Source organism: Camelus bactrianus, chromosome X (assembly GCF_048773025.1).
Source record: "Camelus bactrianus isolate YW-2024 breed Bactrian camel chromosome X, ASM4877302v1, whole genome shotgun sequence".
In the NCBI taxonomy this organism is placed as follows: domain Eukaryota; kingdom Metazoa; phylum Chordata; class Mammalia; order Artiodactyla; family Camelidae; genus Camelus; species Camelus bactrianus.
In genome coordinates this window covers 114,409,619-114,426,076 of record NC_133575.1, presented here as the reverse complement: position 1 = coordinate 114,426,076, position 16,458 = coordinate 114,409,619, and the positions used below count along the sequence as shown (strand labels likewise).

General features: G+C 43.9%; 1 protein-coding gene across 6 annotated transcripts in view; it reads right to left on the bottom strand.

Moving 5' to 3' along the window:
• The window catches only part of MTM1 (myotubularin 1), a 105,602-nt gene that overhangs the window by 45,829 nt on the left and 43,315 nt on the right, over positions 1–16,458 (bottom strand). For 5 of the 6 annotated variants that reach the window (XM_010956481.3, XM_045517725.2, XM_074360026.1 and 2 more), the window contains 2 exons: positions 9,877–9,987; positions 5,303–5,404 (listed from right to left, as the gene is read on the bottom strand). In XM_010956481.3, the coding sequence (XP_010954783.2) occupies positions 5,303–5,404; positions 9,877–9,987 (213 nt within the window). Of the gene's footprint in view, positions 1–5,302; positions 5,405–9,876; positions 9,988–10,460; positions 10,696–16,458 lie in introns of those variants that run through there. The other variant, XM_045517731.2, reaches the window with a different exon arrangement.

Here is a 16,458-nt window from a genome sequence, read left to right as displayed (position 1 = left end):
TCTTGCCCTGAAGACAGGCGAGACTCCTTCTCCCGCCCGTAAGCATATTCCTTCATCTTTTCCGGATTCTAAGGGAAACACTTCTTCCCTCAACCTGGCTGCTAAGGAGGTTTTATGTTCCCTTCTGCCAGGCATTAGGGGGCACTCCCAGCCATCTACTGTCTCTTTACACCCTGACCAGCTGGGGTCTGTCTCCTCCACTCAGACCATTTTCTGTGATTCAAAAGAGTTCAACGAATGTATGCTGGGCACTGTATCAGGCACTCGGGGTACACGCTAAGGAAGGAAGGTTCCAGCCTCAAGCAGTCCACAGTTAGGGGGTCCGGTCCCCAAGGAGCTCATCATCATCATGTCTAAAGGGCTTTTCCTGATCCTCTCCCCTCCTCGACCCTCCACAGCACCACACACCCACGACCACCTTCTGAAACCTCCCTGTGCCGTCGGCCCCCCGCAGACCCCACCCTGCAGGCTCTGCTCTCACCTCTAACCCTTTTTATCCACCTTGCTGGCTCCTGTCCCACCTTCACTCCACGCAAACTGGTTTGGGACCTCTCTATTACACACCCAGGTTCCTCAGCCTGGGACCCACAGGTGAGCTTCCAAGGGGCTGGGATTACCCTAAGATTGTACGTCAAGTTTTGTCCATTCGTGCCTCTTTCTGGAGACGAGGAACTCTAATCTACACCATATTATCAAAGGAATTCATGACTCCCAACAGATGAAGAACCACGATTCCAGACCTAAACCTCTGGGCTCTTTTCTGAGGAGCTGGCCTGCAAACACTCCTGCAAATTCTGCCAAAGGACGCCAACTACCCCGCGAGCACAATGGAGGTCACCGCTCCTCCCGCCTCGCCCTCTCTTCCACCTGCTTCCCCAGACGGAAGCCTTTTTGGACTTGCCTGCTCCTGTCATCACTCAGGCTGCAGACCTTAGAAGGAAGGATGATGCAGCCTTCCTCCCTGCTCTCTCGGATCAAACTATCACTCAAGTACGTGGTCTCCACAAGCACTACCAGTGTCCTGACTCAGGCACCGTGGGCAGCATCCCACCCGACCCTCCGACTCCCCTTCTGGCTCCAAGAGTTCTCTCCTCTCCTATCTGTTCTTTGTGATGTTGTATTCAGTCCCATCACTTTTTTCAAAACCTTCAGCAGGTGTCTGTTTCTTCCCAAACTGCAAGCTCCTTACCCTGGCAGAGCACTCCTCCCATGAGCCAGCTTCCCCCACCAACACCCTGTCCACGCTCCAGCTGAACATCCCTGCCCTCATAAGCGCCCTGCCATGCTTCCAGCTTTCCATCCGCTGTGCTGAGGGTCAGGGTCTGGGCTCTGCCTGAAATTCCACTTTCTCCACCATCCTTGCCTGCTGGGAATGATAACTATCCTTCAAAGCCCAACCCAATTCCATTCAAGCTTTTCCAACCTGGGCTGCATATGTTCCTTCTTCCTGTGAATCCCCCCAGCAGGCTTCCTCGGCATTTCTCCTACCGCACTGAACGTCGAGCATCCTGCAGCGCAGCCACACATTTGCCGTATCACTCCTGCCATATCCCCAAACGGGACTAGGTGTCATTCAGCCTACAACTACTTCTCCTCATCTGCCTTCACTGCTGCCCAACAAGGCACAACCCACTACTCGGAAATGAACTTGATTTATGAAATAGTTGCACAAGTTGAATGGAAAAGTGGGGCTAATATTCCAAAAGCCATGTCAATAGCTGATCAGTACCTTCTATGTTTTGGTGAGTAGCTTAGCTTTTTGGGTTTTTCTTAAGATGATTTTTAGTGGTTCAGACTTAGAGAATGTAATTTCCCCAAACACTGTGTGAGGTAACTCAGTTCACCGTTTTCCTCCAGCTTTTCACTTTAATGACTTCCTCCAGAAATAAGCAGGGATTCCCAGCACAGGTATGAAAAATAAGGCAAAGTACCACAGACTCGAGACATAAACCCCTTCGTGTGGACCACTCCAGTGACAGCAATCCAGAACCCTATGCTCTGGTACTAGATCCACAATATCCACAAATCCATCCCATCTGTTTCCATACAGTGGATTTTTCCTTCACTTTCTACTAAACCTGTGTTCAACAAAAAAGCTGCACCATACAACTCCCATGCAGAAGTCATTATGCTGATGTCAGAGAGAGAAATAAAGGCTGATCCTCACCTTGATAAGCTCACAGTATAGGAGTGGGACAGGCACTTACTACAGAATTATCACATAAGGCAGACTGAGTGAGATAAATGCTCTAATAGAAGGACCACAAAGTCTAACAAGTGAGAGGGAAGATGAACTCCCATCGTGGCAGGGAAAGGACCGAGGGCTGAGCAAGATGGTGGAGGATGGGCTTTAAAGAGATGAGGGGACTGCACGTAAAGGGGACAGGGAAGCATAAGAGTCTGAGATGAGAAAGTTCTATGTGCACTAGAGGGGCATGGGGCGGTCCTGTGTGGCTGGTGTCTAGGGTGTAAGCCATGGAATTTTTTGTATGTGGAGAGTGGGACATAGAGTGACATAATCATACTTTTAAAAAAAGATGAAAATCAGTGGCATTGCAGAGAAGTTGGAAGGGAAGGAAACTGGAGGAAGGGAAGCAAGTTGGGAAGCACAGGGAGAAATGGAAGAAATAGTTGAGAGTTACTAACGAGCAGAACCTACGGGACTTGGAACATCTGGCAACGGAACAAAGCTGACTTCCTAAATAAGACACAAGGATGTGATGTACAGCACAGGGAATACAACCAGTATTTTATAATAATAACTTTAAATGGAGTATCATCTCAAGGTTTTTTGATGTTGTTGTTGTTGGGGGTGGTAATTAGATTATTTATTTATTTATTTTATTTTTAGTGGAGGTTCTGAGGATTGAACCCAGGACCTCGTGCATGCTAAGCACACGCTCTACCACTGAGCTGTAACCTCGCACCTGGAGTACAATCTATAAAAATACTGAATCACGATGTTGCACACCTGAAACTAATGTAACACTAAATCAACCATACTTCAACAAAATAAATACATTTTTTCCCATCTCTTTGTTTTTTCCCCCCCATTTTTAAAAATTGAAGTATAGTCAGGTTACAAAAAATATGGACCATGTCACAAATCTGCATGTCATCCTTGCACAGGGACCCAATTTTAGTGCAGTGCTGCCGAAGCAAGCACAAACGTAAGTAAACTTTATGCCTGGTGTGGAGGAGTGACTTCAAGTTCTCAAACCTGAGCAAGTGAGGATCATCCAAATTGCGTGATATGGAGACTGAACAATGAGCCTAGTTAACAGCAAGGAGGTGAGGGAGACGGTGAGCTTGTGATTCTCACAGACTTCCAGAGGAAGGTGTTTGAGAGGCTCATTAGATTCACTCAGGGCTAGATGTAGAAATCACCCACAAGGCCATGACAGCTTAAGCTATGGATTAAATGAAACCATCAAGGCAAAGCGAGTAACATGAGAAAAGGGCTGAGAGAACCACCGACAAGATGTTGACATTTAAGGAAAAGACAGAGGCAGTGGAGACTGGGAAGGACAGACTAACACAGAAAGCAAGACTTCTAAGAAGAGGGTGGTCCAAAGTGTTGAATGCTGGGGGGAGATGCAACAGAATGACAACTGAAGTGAGTCACTACATTTGGCCAGTAAGAGGTCTGAGTTCCAAGAAGGTACTGCAAGAAAACTGGATACTAGAATGGGCTGGAGGAATGAATGAAGCAGAGATTCAGACAGACGACTCTTTCCAGAAGTCTGGATTCAAGTGAGAGATGGGACAGTAGTTTAGAGGAAAGCTGGTCCAAAACGTGACATCTTTTTAAAGGAGTAAACCCTAAAAGAGACAGGAGATACCAGAGAAAGGGGATGGGGTGACTGATGGAGCAAGACCGTGGAGGAGATGGACTGGGGCCTCAGTGCCTTCAAACCTGCTATGTGAGCCACTCTTTAATCTCTCATCATTTAAGGCCACACTTGCAAAACCCAAGACACGACCCATTCCCTAATTGAATTTTCGTGGATTAGACATACATTCTCACTTTCATAGTAATTTCAAAGATGTGTTCCCATAAAACTCTTTTTATTCTAATAGTTAACAAAATGTTAATACTGAAATACATTTTAAGTCATCTTTAACCAAGAACTGAGAAAAGGCTAAAAGTGTATTCAATGCTGTGATATCATTACATTTGCCTTAAGCATCCCATTTGACTCTATAATCAACACATGACTCATGATGAGAATCCCATATCCCTCTAGACCGCCACTTGCTGTGTTTGCATAATTGTCCTTTCCATCAACCGTGAATCTTCTCTGCCAGAAACAACTGCCGAGGAAATCTGGGTCGAGAGAAGCCTTGTCTCACTAGAAAAAAACTCAGGCCTTTATGGCCAAAACACAAAAATAAAAATAAAAAATAAAAACACAGGCCTAGGAGGAAGTACTACATTACAAAGCAGCTCTTCGATTTCATGATCTTTCGTCACCTTCAGTCTAGCGGGCAGCACTTCGGTCCTATGCTTAAAATAAAGGCATATATATACATATATGTGTACACACACACACACACACACACACACACACACACACACAGAGGAATTATTCCCCTGCTCTCCCCTTAGCAGATGTTTGCATCCAAGTGTGTTTAGAGTCAAGCAGAGGGGAAGGAGGGGGATACAAGGATGCAAGCCAGGCACTACAGAAAAAAGAAGGCAAGACCAATACAGAATATACAGAATGATGGTTTTAAGAGCAGGAGGCGTGGAGAGCTTTATTCCACCCTCGTGGTAAACAGAGTATGAGTACTCAGTCTGATGAACAGGAAGGAAAAGTTCTAGGTATACACATCCTGAATCCTGCTGTGGACGAAGTCATAGATCACAAGTACTTAAATGTGTAATAAGCTTGTCCTGCCAGATATCTAGCAAAACGCTATCAAATGACATTTAAAATGTTATTCCTTAAAAAATAAAGACATCAACCTGCCCTATTCAGTGACAGCCTGCAGTACACAGACCACAGATCGGGACTGTGATGTCATCGTGCTGCACTGCCACACCTGTGCTCACCTGGCCACCTCATGCCTTTGGGAGAGGGCTGGCCAGGGCGGAAGGCACGCTCAGAGGGAGGCCGCCTGGGCTCACCCACCCCACACAGACTAGCGGGGAAGAGGCCGACGCCCGCTGGGAACGGCTGGACCTTCAGAAATAAACACCCTTGCACACGTAGCATGCTGGGAAGCGCAGGGCAGCTTGTAAATGCGAGGAGACACCCAGGAACCCTCCGTGGACACTGAGGAGAACCTTGGAATTTACCAGACTGTGGGCCAGGGGAAAGGCGTATTTCGTGAGGATCTCAAACATGCCTCTTCGGCTGTGGCCTTCCTGCTTCAGCGCAAACCTCAGGTTTCTCATGTCCTAGGGGGCAGAGGAGAAACATGCCAGTTGAGTCTGCAAATTAAGTCACATTTGTTAGCAAAAACCCTTCTATACAACTAAGGGAGTAGAAGATGGACTTAACTTGAATGGGCACTAAATCTAGATTACTAGGGAATGGGCACTAAATCTAGATTACTAAGAAAATTACTTTGTTTTGCATGCTCTTTTGAAATACCTGGTTTAAGAACCCCTGAAGATAGTCCCATCGTGGTCAAGATTGCAAAGACAAGACAACTCATGTTAAAGAGAAGGCAGAGCTAAAATTCCCTTTATAAAAAGAAAAATCAAATGGTGCCTTGCTCATCACTTCTGGGCCTACCTACTCTAACTGGTTTCTGAGGTATTTTAATTATAAAAGAGTATTTTATTCATAGAACTTTTCAAATGTGTATCTGCCATAAAATATAATTTCCAAATTGTCAAACATGTCATTAAAATCCAGATGCTCTCTCCCTCTCCCCTCATGCTTTTAACTTTAAATCTCACGTATAAAAATGAGAAAATGATTGGCATTTTAAGCTCTCTGATAAGTAATGGAATATATTTTTATTATACAATTTTACTCTCACAGAGTTCTACGCAGACTGTGTTAAAGTGCTCCATATTAGGAGTGATTGCTTTTTGCAGCTAAGAATTAATGTTCAAAACCAGATTTTATTATTTTTTTAAATGGAGGTACAGGGAATTGAACCCAGGACCCCGTGCATGCTAAGCATGCACTCTACCACTGACCTATTTCCTGCCCCTCCAAATCAAAACTGGATTTTAAAGATAGTTTCCAACACATTCCCCTTTAATAAGCAAGAAAACCTCTGAAACAGAATCCAAACAAAATAAGCTCCCTTAAATATCAATTTATATTATATATCAAAAGATACAATGTTCTATCTTATTTTTATTTTTGAAGCTGGAGTTTTCTTTAGTCTGGCCCTCAAATCGACCATGGTGCTGGGACTGAGTGATGGCTGGTATCTTCTGCATGGCACTTTCAGTACTTCAGGAGTGAGACAGATCCAGTCCCTTGGATGTCACAATCTTCCTATTTCTCAAAGTCCTTTCTCATCTATTATCTCAAGAGCACTCCTGAAGCTTCCTAAGCCTTTGATGTGTAACGTCAGCGGAGACCTTGCTGTACACAAGGCACCCGAAGATGCAATCGGCAGCGAAGGGGGTGCAAGGGCCCAGGCTCTCAGGCCCCTAATCAGCGGCCTGGGACTCGTCACTCTGTACACGGATGGCATCTGCTGGGCCTTGCCAGCTCCAGGATCCTGTGCTTTCAGTTTTAAAAGCACATCACTTGATAAAATCCAAAAACTGACTCAGAACATATTCCAAGGAAATTGGGGTATCAGTTGTTGTCTCATGATGCAAAGCACTGGTCAAGCAGAAGGAAAGAAAGCATCTCAATAAGATGATACGCTTTTAAAGGGTTTGCCACGAGCCACAAGTACAGTACTGGATAGAGGTCCCTCGGGGCTCAAAGCCTGTGGAGAATTTTCTTCCTAACAGCCTTGGTTCAGGTGACAACTCTGTACGATCATTCCCTTAACCACTCAACCAGAAACTAGCCCATTTTGAGATAAATATTCATTCTGATCTATCAGTGATTCAAACTAATTTCAGTGTGCCACAGTATAAATGATTCAAGCAACTTCATCGGACCATCTGATTCAGATGTAATTAAAGGACAGAAAGAATTACTACCTCATCTTGCCAACAAGAACACTGAAGTGGGAAAGGCAAATGACTCACAGGTGACAGAACACCAAATCTGTAACAGAAATATGAGCATACACTGAGTGGTAAGTTCCACCTGGTCTCCTTAGAGCCTGATCCATCAGGGAAGGACACCTGGGAAAGAGCCTTGTGGCAAGAGTCTCACGGTCAGACCCTCAGCCCACTTAGTAACTGGGCACACAGCGCTGCGCCAAGTCCCACGATAACAAAGAAGTAAACACACTCCCGTTGCAACAGCACTGAAGGGCTGATTTATCGAGGCATCATTTCTATAACACATTTCCAAAGAACACCTATCACTGCTGACTTCAAAACAGCACGCTGTGTTTAGACCAAGCAATCGGGGGTGAGGTATGGAAGGAGAGAGAAGGCTTTGCAGTAGTATGGTTTGGCTCTGCTTTTTCATTTGTTTGAAGCTCCAAGTTGTCAGCAGGGGCTGGTATGGGGCCTTGGGGGGTAAGAATTCACATATTCAGAGCTACCTTCTCCTCTGTGGCTAGACAACACCCACTGGGACTTATCCATCATGTGGAAGTTGCTACTGGCAAGCGGAAATCCCCTTGTGCGGACCTGGTGGAACCAAATTTCAGGGGTTCTAAGTACTTGTTTCGGTAATGAAATGCGGTTGTGTTACAGTTACTGACTGCAGATGAAAGAGGACCTTTGAGAGACCAGAGGTGGAGTCTTTGTCCCACGCAGCAGATTCCCTGTCTATCAATTTCAGGTCTGCTACTAAGAAAATGGAATTCAGCTCTCAGGACATCTGTGTTTCCAGGGAGATAACTGAGTTAAAAAATTGTGCTACAACATTGTTCAAGGACATTGTCTTTGGGCTCAACACTAATTCCAAGAAATATACATATGTAACATTTGAGAATTATGCCTGCCGAGTTGTCCTGAAGCCCTTTGTTCTTACAATAAACAGTCAAAGGGTAAGAAGGTGCTTTGTCCTATTAACTTGGGGAATTAATACTTAAATACAAGTTTTTCCTATTGGTAAGGCAACATACAGGATTTTTTCCAACTCTGTTAGAATGCAAGTCACTTTGAAATCATCAAAATAGCAACCTTATCTTTCCATGGATTCTTTTCTGCAAAATTAAAAAAAAACTGCCTTAAAAGTAAATCCCCAAATTTCTAGGCCCAAAAGGGTCAACAGTAGCTGGGATTATAGATGAGGCTTTAAGGGAGCTTGGATTCAAACAAAAACAACAAAAAGAAGCCAAAGTGGGGAGAGAGGGAGAATTTCAGTTCTCATAGTGACATAATCCTTTGGTTTCTGATACAGTGTACTTGTCTTGATTGTTTACAAACTTGGGACAAAAAAGTATGGCATTCATAATCCAAATAAAAGTACAGGAGATTGGCTTTAAGAAACCACAGTGGAGACTAGGCAAAGGAGACGTGGGTTGGAATTCTGGCTCTTCCATCACCTCCCTCCCCCGGCAACTGTAAGTAAGTAAGCCCACTGAGCAGATGCCTCATTTCCACCCATGGCATGATGGACTTGGACTTGGCCAGGGATCAGTGCACTTGAGCCCAGGTCACTCTTGGTGAGATCTTCAAGCTAAGAATTTTTTAAAAATATTTTAAAAGGGTTGAAAAAACAAAACACAGAGTAAAATGTACACACAGAGATCCTACTGGCCCACAAGCCTAAAATATTTGCTATCTGGCCTTTTACAGAAAAAGTCTGCTGACCCCTGCACTTGATTGATGGTCAGAGTCACCAGAGATACTTGAAAGAGTCCAAACCTTCCAGGACCCAGCCTTCAGAGATGACTTTACAGTAGGATTTGGGGAAGAACCCAAAGCTTTACATTCATAAACCCAAAAAGGGTTTCTCAGGGTACCCTCATGCACACCTAGCTGTAGGAACCACGGTGACAGGTGACCTCCAAAACCCTTCTAGCTCCTTCTAGGACTGGGCATTGCAGTCTTCTGAAATGCAATACCTGTAAAGTAAGTTTTCTTGCAAGAAGGTTTATTCCATCGTTTGCAAAATGATGATCTCACTGTATCTGGACCTGAAATTTTCCAGCTGTTGGGTAATCTTAGCTAAGTGACCAAACTCTTCTTATCCTCAGGTTTCTTGTCTATAAAATGGGGACAGCATTGTCCATCTCAGAGGGTTTCCCTGAGGATGTAATGCAAAGCACCTAGCATGTGTTTGGACCAACAGAGATGCTCAATAAATGGTTATATTATAACTGATTAAATTTTAGTATCACTAAGTCCCTGCTGTTCACCATGCTGAAACAAAACGGGAGCCCACTACCTCTGAAAACAATCTAAGCAGAAGTGAGAGAGGCTGTTTGAGGTAAGAACACATCTGGCTCGCCGAGGGCAAAATTTCTTATATTTCTCCTTCCTTTCAAGGTGTGAAGATGTCTAGCTGGTAACACATCACATGAAGGGACACCAAGAGATTGGGCAAACACTAAAAAGTGTGGAATTTTAATCAAGTTTTCATCCTACTCAGTCAAGCTATCAAAATGACTGGTTTGGGTCCTCACACTTGGTGACAACGGCAGGTCCCTTTCATAGGAACTCTTTCCACAGGAGGTTATGGGAAGCTTGATCATGAAGGACCATTCCAGGGCCTTCGATAAACAAAGGTCTTTGACTTTTTTCTTTAAACCCACATTCATCGTTTACTTATTGTTCAATGCTAATGTGCCATTTTTCACGGAAGAAAGCACTGAATCTCTTACTTTACAGGTAATATCTAGCCCATAGGAATTTTCTCCTCTACTTGTCGCGCCTCCCATTTTTTCGATTCTTGAGATCACACCCAGAGGGACATCAAGCAATAGTGCAGAATCCTGTAATGGACAAAAATGCAAAAGTCAGTATTTCTGTCAGTATAATTAAAACATCAAAAATTTTACAAAAATACGCTTGCAGGGCATTTTGATCTTGGCCCTCTTACCACCTTTTATGAACAAAAATATGATATAGATTGCACATGAAAAAGCAAGCTTCAATATAGTCAGTTATGCCACCAAAATGCATCCCCAGACACCTGCCCTTCTGCACTGCCTACAGAATAAAGACTAAACTCCTACGTGCACAATTCAAGGGCCCCATGATGTCGCTACCAGCCTGACTCCGCGGGCTTCTCTCCTACGACATTCTTCAGTCCGACTCAGTAAATGCTTTCACCGTTCTTCAAACCTTTTGTCTCCAATCAGACCTAGGTGCTTTGTGCATGGTGTCCCCTTGGCCGAGGATGATCTGTCTTTACCAACTGCCAACATCCTCCCCAAGGCTGCAGTCCTGGCTTGGCAAGTATCACCTGGAATGAAGTCCCGCTTCCCGTTCAATCAGACAGAATTGATCCCTCTCTCCTCTGAAGTTCTACAACACGAGATTCGGACTGCCGTGGCACCGCTTGCTTCAAGGTCCTGTGGCCATGAACTTCTGTGTCTGTATTCCCGCATTAGACAGCAAGCACCTGGAAGCAGTGCCCATCTTAGGCATGCGTGCATTTCCCACAGGAGAAGGGCCTGGATGCAGAGCGATGCTTCTCTGTCGTTCCTTATTCACGGCTGAACGCAAGGGGTCCAGAAGACTGCTGGCATGATGGAGGAACGTTCATGAAGTCGTACCACAATCATCACACCAAGATAACAGCAGCTGCCACATACGGAATATCTCATTTGTGCCAGGCACTGCAACGGGGGCTTTGCACACATCATCCCACTTTATCCTAACAACCATTCTGGACATAGGTCAAGTATTCCCATGTCCTGATGTCACAACCAAAGCTTTAAAAAGCCTCAGTAAGTTGCTTAGTAACTGTGGGGAATGGTTGAGATTCAAGCTAAGGTCTGGGAACACACATCCAAAGAGCCATAAAAATGGTCCTACCCTTTAACTCCCATAATTGCATCCCTAAGACCTTATCTTATGGCTGTGGTGCAATGGGGGGAGATGCTACATGCCTGAAGGTGCTCAATGGAGCCAGAGGTGGACATCAGGGTGAGGTAAATTACGGTCAGTCAACTTGATGGGCTAAACACGCAGCTACTAAAATAATTATGGTACATGGAAAAATTAGTTTAAGTGGAAAGAAGCAGCATACAAAATACACTATGAAATATACAATAATGTAAAATATATATTCATATGGACAGATAGAAAGGACTACACAAATTTTTTAATCCAATATTTTCTTTAATTCTGTGTTAGATGACTTTGATAATAAAAACTTTAAAAGCTGCTTACTGAATTTTTGTTCTTTAAAAGATGTCATTTGGGGGGATACAAATAAAGTTAATTTTTTTCTTTTACTTTAAAGCCTTCTCCTTAAAAGACAATACAACAAACTAAGCATTTCTTCATAAAGTATAAATACAGCTCATGGGTGTTCTAGAGATTCAACAAGTATAAGACTGTGCTGTATCCATGCCATGAAATACTGCTCAGCTACAAAAATGAATGAACTATGGATGCACGCAACAGCCTGGAAGAATCTTAAGGGCATCATGCTGAGTGGATAAAGGTTGTGTGCTGTATGATTCCATTTATATCATTCTTGAAATGACAAAATCCCAGAGCTAGAGAACCGAGAAGCAGTGGCCAGGGGCCAAGGGGAAGGAGGGCATGGCCATAAAGGCGCGGGATAAAGGGAGCATATAGCCTAGAAAGGGAGTTTTTCTGCAGTGACGGGAGAGTTGCATATCTTGATTGGTGGTGGCGGTCACATGAATTTGCACATGGCATCAAACGTCATCGAACTGTATGCAAAAACATGCCAAAAACTGAGCCCATGCCAAAACTGGCAAAACTCAAGTACAGTCAGTCTTAGTTAACTGTATTTTGCCAATCAATTTCCTGGTTTTGATAAAGCAGTATAGTTATTGGAGAAGCTGGGTGATGCATACATACGACCTCTCGTAGTAATTTTCTAAGTTCTTGAGAGTTCATAATTATTTAAAAATAAAGTTTAAAAAGTGTAAGAATGGGGGGGAGGATAGCTCATTGGTAGAGCGCATGCTTAGCATGCACGAGGTCCTGGATTCAATCCCCAGTACCTCCAGTGAAAATAAATCAATAAAACAAAAATAAATAAACCTAATTACCTCCCCATCACAAACAAAACAAAACAAAAAAGTGTAAGAGTACAATTCTTGTGGTATTGAAAAAAGAGCACAAACTCTTAAGTTGGACAAAACTGGCACAAATCCGAGTTGTGACATTTATTAGCAGGATGACTTTGGCAAGTTATTGTATCTCAGCCACATTTATCTGTAAAGTAGGGATGATTAGAGATAATGGACTTAAAGTACCTGGCATGGTGCCTGTCACATGGTAGCGAGGTAACAATGGAAGTTATTACTATTATTATAGCAAAGAGTATCTTCATATGTGTAAGACAGAAAAATACAGTGGATCAGTATGTTCTCACAAGCAGCGACATGACTTTCTGTTGGCACCTGTAAGGAGGCATTTTTTAGTTGTTTCCATGGGGTGAGACCACTCACTCCATGACTGAATTCCAAATGCTTAGAGAAAAAAGACACGACTCAGTAACCGTGTACACATGTAGCTGCTTATTACAATGTATTTACTTCTCAATATAATCTAGATATTAAAAACATACTATCAAGCAGTCCATTACTATTCTTAGATTATACTGAAATTTATGAGTGTCTGTTCATCTGTATACCTAAATCTCAAACTTATACCTAAAAATACATAGACTAGACACTAAATAAGTCTGATACTCTAATATCAAGATGGAAGCAAGAATGCTAATTTAAAAAGCAGAGAATTAGGAGTGAGACCTTGCAGCTCTCTGTCCCTGTACAGAGAAAGTTCTATAGCTCTGATTACCCTGACCCAACACAAAGCAGAAAATGGGACACTGAAGAGAACCAGCCAGCTCCTGAGCAAAGACACCAGAGTCTACTGAGGCTACCTGCCACGTTCTCCCCGAATGACAGGTTCAAGATCAGATAACCCAGGAGGCCAAACTGGACGATCGAGAAATAGGAAAACTAGCTTAACTCTCTAGAAACCTGAGTCATCACTTATCTAAATATCATTAAATATTTAAGAATTCTTAAAGGTCCATTCTTTTTTTTAATTAAAGTATAGTCGATTTATAATGTGTGCAGCAAATGGATTCATTTATGCAGATATATATATATCCCTTTTTGTATTTTTTCATTATAGGCCATTACACAGTATTGAATATAGTTCCCTGTGCTATACAGGAGTACCCTTGTTGTTTATCTTCACAGGTCCATTCTAACTCAACATTCTATGCCTCTATACTTCTAAGTATCTAAAATAGCTGAGATGTAAATATACCCAACAGTCTAAAAATATGCATTCATCTGCGCTCTCTCTCGAGTGTATACTGAGTAACAGAAACTGGACTGGATGCTGGGGACCATAGAGATAAATAAGATGTATGTGTTGCCCTCGCAGAGCTCAGGACTCAGGCTGGGAGATGAGACACATGTACCCAAAGAGCCACAATGCTAGGTTGTTAAGTGTTCAGAGTGATTAAAAAAAAAAAATCCAGGTAAAGTGGAATGAGAAGTCAGAGCAGGCAGGACGGTTTCTTACTGATTGGGTCACATGAAGTTTCTGTGGTGATGACGTTAAAGATTACCCTTAAAAGCTGGAATAATAGCAGGTGGAGATTGGCCTTCCAAAAGCAGGTAACAGTGACACCGGTTACACATGTAGGAAAGCATGGGGATTTTATTTAAAAAAACAAACAAAAAACCAAAACCCAAGTGGGCCAGGTTTCAGATAGGATAGCAGGGGAATTCTCCAGGGAGCACCCCAGGGCTTGGATCAGGGTGACTGGGATCCCTAAAATGCGTCTTGAGAAGAAGGCTACCAGGATGGAACACTGCTCTGTGCACATTCATCTAACAGCACCGAGCATACCGCACCAGCAATGGGAGGGTCTCCCCATTGCTTGCAATCCTGGAAGCTAATCTTTCAGGGCAAGTGAGAGGCTATGAGGATCTGAAAGTAGAGAGTGACTGGGGTGGAAAGCAAAAGGAGGAGGTGAGCCATGGGGAAGAATCACAGATGACTCAGTCAGGCCCAAGCGTCTGGGACAATACTGGTCCTACCAAGAGATGCGAAGAATGTCAGAGGGTTTTAGGGGCAAGATTAACATTGACAATTTTAGACACACTGGGTTTGACTGCTAATCAAGTACAGATAGCCAGGAGGCAGCTGGAAATGCAGAACTGGAAGAGATCCTAAAGGCCCCTTAAACTCAAAATGTCCAGAACTAAGCACGTGATACTTCTCTCTCCAAACTGCACCTTCCTGTCTTGGTGGCTGGCACACCATCTGCCCAGTGACCAAAGCTGGAAACCTAGACATCATTCTTGACCATCCCTTCTCCATTATCCCTCACTCAATCTCCATGTTTACTCCTTAAATCAGTCTAGAAACCTGTCCACCTCTCTCCAACTCTACCAGCAGAGGGGCCACTCTAATAGACACAGGCTGCTGTGCGGTGGGCAGATCATAAGGGAGCTCCTTTACAAGAGCACATCTGATGCTACCATTTTTCTGCTTAAACCACTTCTGAAGCTTCTCGGTGCTCAACTCTAAAAACCTAAATCATTAACAGGGTCTACAAGGCTAGGTCATCTGGCCACGACCCACCTCCCCTGCTCATCACTTGTTCTCCCCACCCCCAGCACAGGCACACCGTCATCTTTCCATGCTCCATTTGGTCTCGGGTCCTCTCATGTGCTGTTCTCTCAGCTTATTCTCTCCAATCCAGTCCCTGCCAAGCAGCCAGGGAACTCCTATTCATTCTTCAGACCATGGGGCTAGCATCGTTTTCTCAGGACAATTTCCCAGGCTCCTCCAACAACTGCACTCCCGTACCACTCCCACACACCACGTGCCACAGCCTGTTAGACCCTCGGGTTATGACCCGAGGGTCATTTGAATGATGACTAGAGAATGAAATAACGAATAATGAATAAAGAATGAAAGATCGGGTCTGGCACTAGAGAGCTGGAAAGCAACTGACAACTGAGAAAGAAGAGAGTGAGGACAACTCTGGCGGAAATGAACATTGAGAAGGTAGGAAGGAAACATGAACTGCAGTAAAGGCAAAAGGCAGAAGTGGGAGGAGAACCAAGAACACCTGGAGAAAGTGACAAAGGAGGCAGAGGTAATGAACAACGCCGATCACAGCAGAGCAGCGAGACCTTTGGAACTGAGCAGGGCAAGGGGAGCTTTAATACGGAGCACAAGACAGACCATGAGAAGTGAAGGAGTTAACAGTCAGCAAGCAGAAGCAGCGTGTGTGGACTAATTTTTTTTTAAAGTCTGGCAAAGAAGGGGGAGAGGAGGATAGTAGTATCAGGGCAGCAGGGATGCAAGAAGGTGTTTTAAAATAAAGAGGCTTGAGCAGGTCCACGGGTGTGGGAGCCAATAAAAACCATAAATGTAAGACAGAAGTGCTGGTGGTGTCCAAGGTTTACAGCTCCAGTTGCAGCCAATTATAGAGACTGTGGAAGCTCAGTGCTGCCACTCTTGTCAGATGCCCAGTTCTTGGGTGGCATGAAGCAAACACCTGCCCAGAGTTCATTTCAGAATCAGGTATTTGAGAGACAGGGTCTGATGGACATGAGGGCCATCCATCCATCTTGATTCTCCAGGTCCTGTTCCTGTACTGGTAAACCATCAAAACGCAAAGTCAACAGACCCTGTCATTCTAGTCCCTCACAAAGTTAACCTGGATTCTGTCTTTAAAGAGAGTTTTGAACAGTACTCAAGACTCTCGAGGTAATCCTCTGCTTGAAGAATGAAATCACTATGTTCCTATCTTTTAGAGGAAACCCCAACAGCAAATTTCCCCTTGAATTGAATCCAGGAAGAACGTACGGTTTCCAACTTATTGTCAGAAAATGCAAAGTGTATCCATGACACATTTCTCATCTTTCCAGCAGTCCTAAGACTAGAACAGATTATATCACCCAAGGGTTATCGTCTGCTCGGATGGAAGGCTTAAAAGCCTCTATTCCTTGAGATTCCCATATCATCTGAACTCCATCCTATTTCGAAAAAGGGGTGCGTGCAATGACCAATTTTTGGATGGTGACTCCCCAGTGTGAATGGGGAACAAGATTTCTTCGGCTTGGGGGTAGATCCACAGATGTTTATTTTATTCTTCATAAACTTTCTCTCTTAAATATTTCCAAATAATTTTTAAAAGTAGGGGTGAGAACAGCAGGGCTGGGTGAGGACGCCTATGTGTTCTCATGGAGGAAACAGCCTGAGGGAAATCCAGGGCA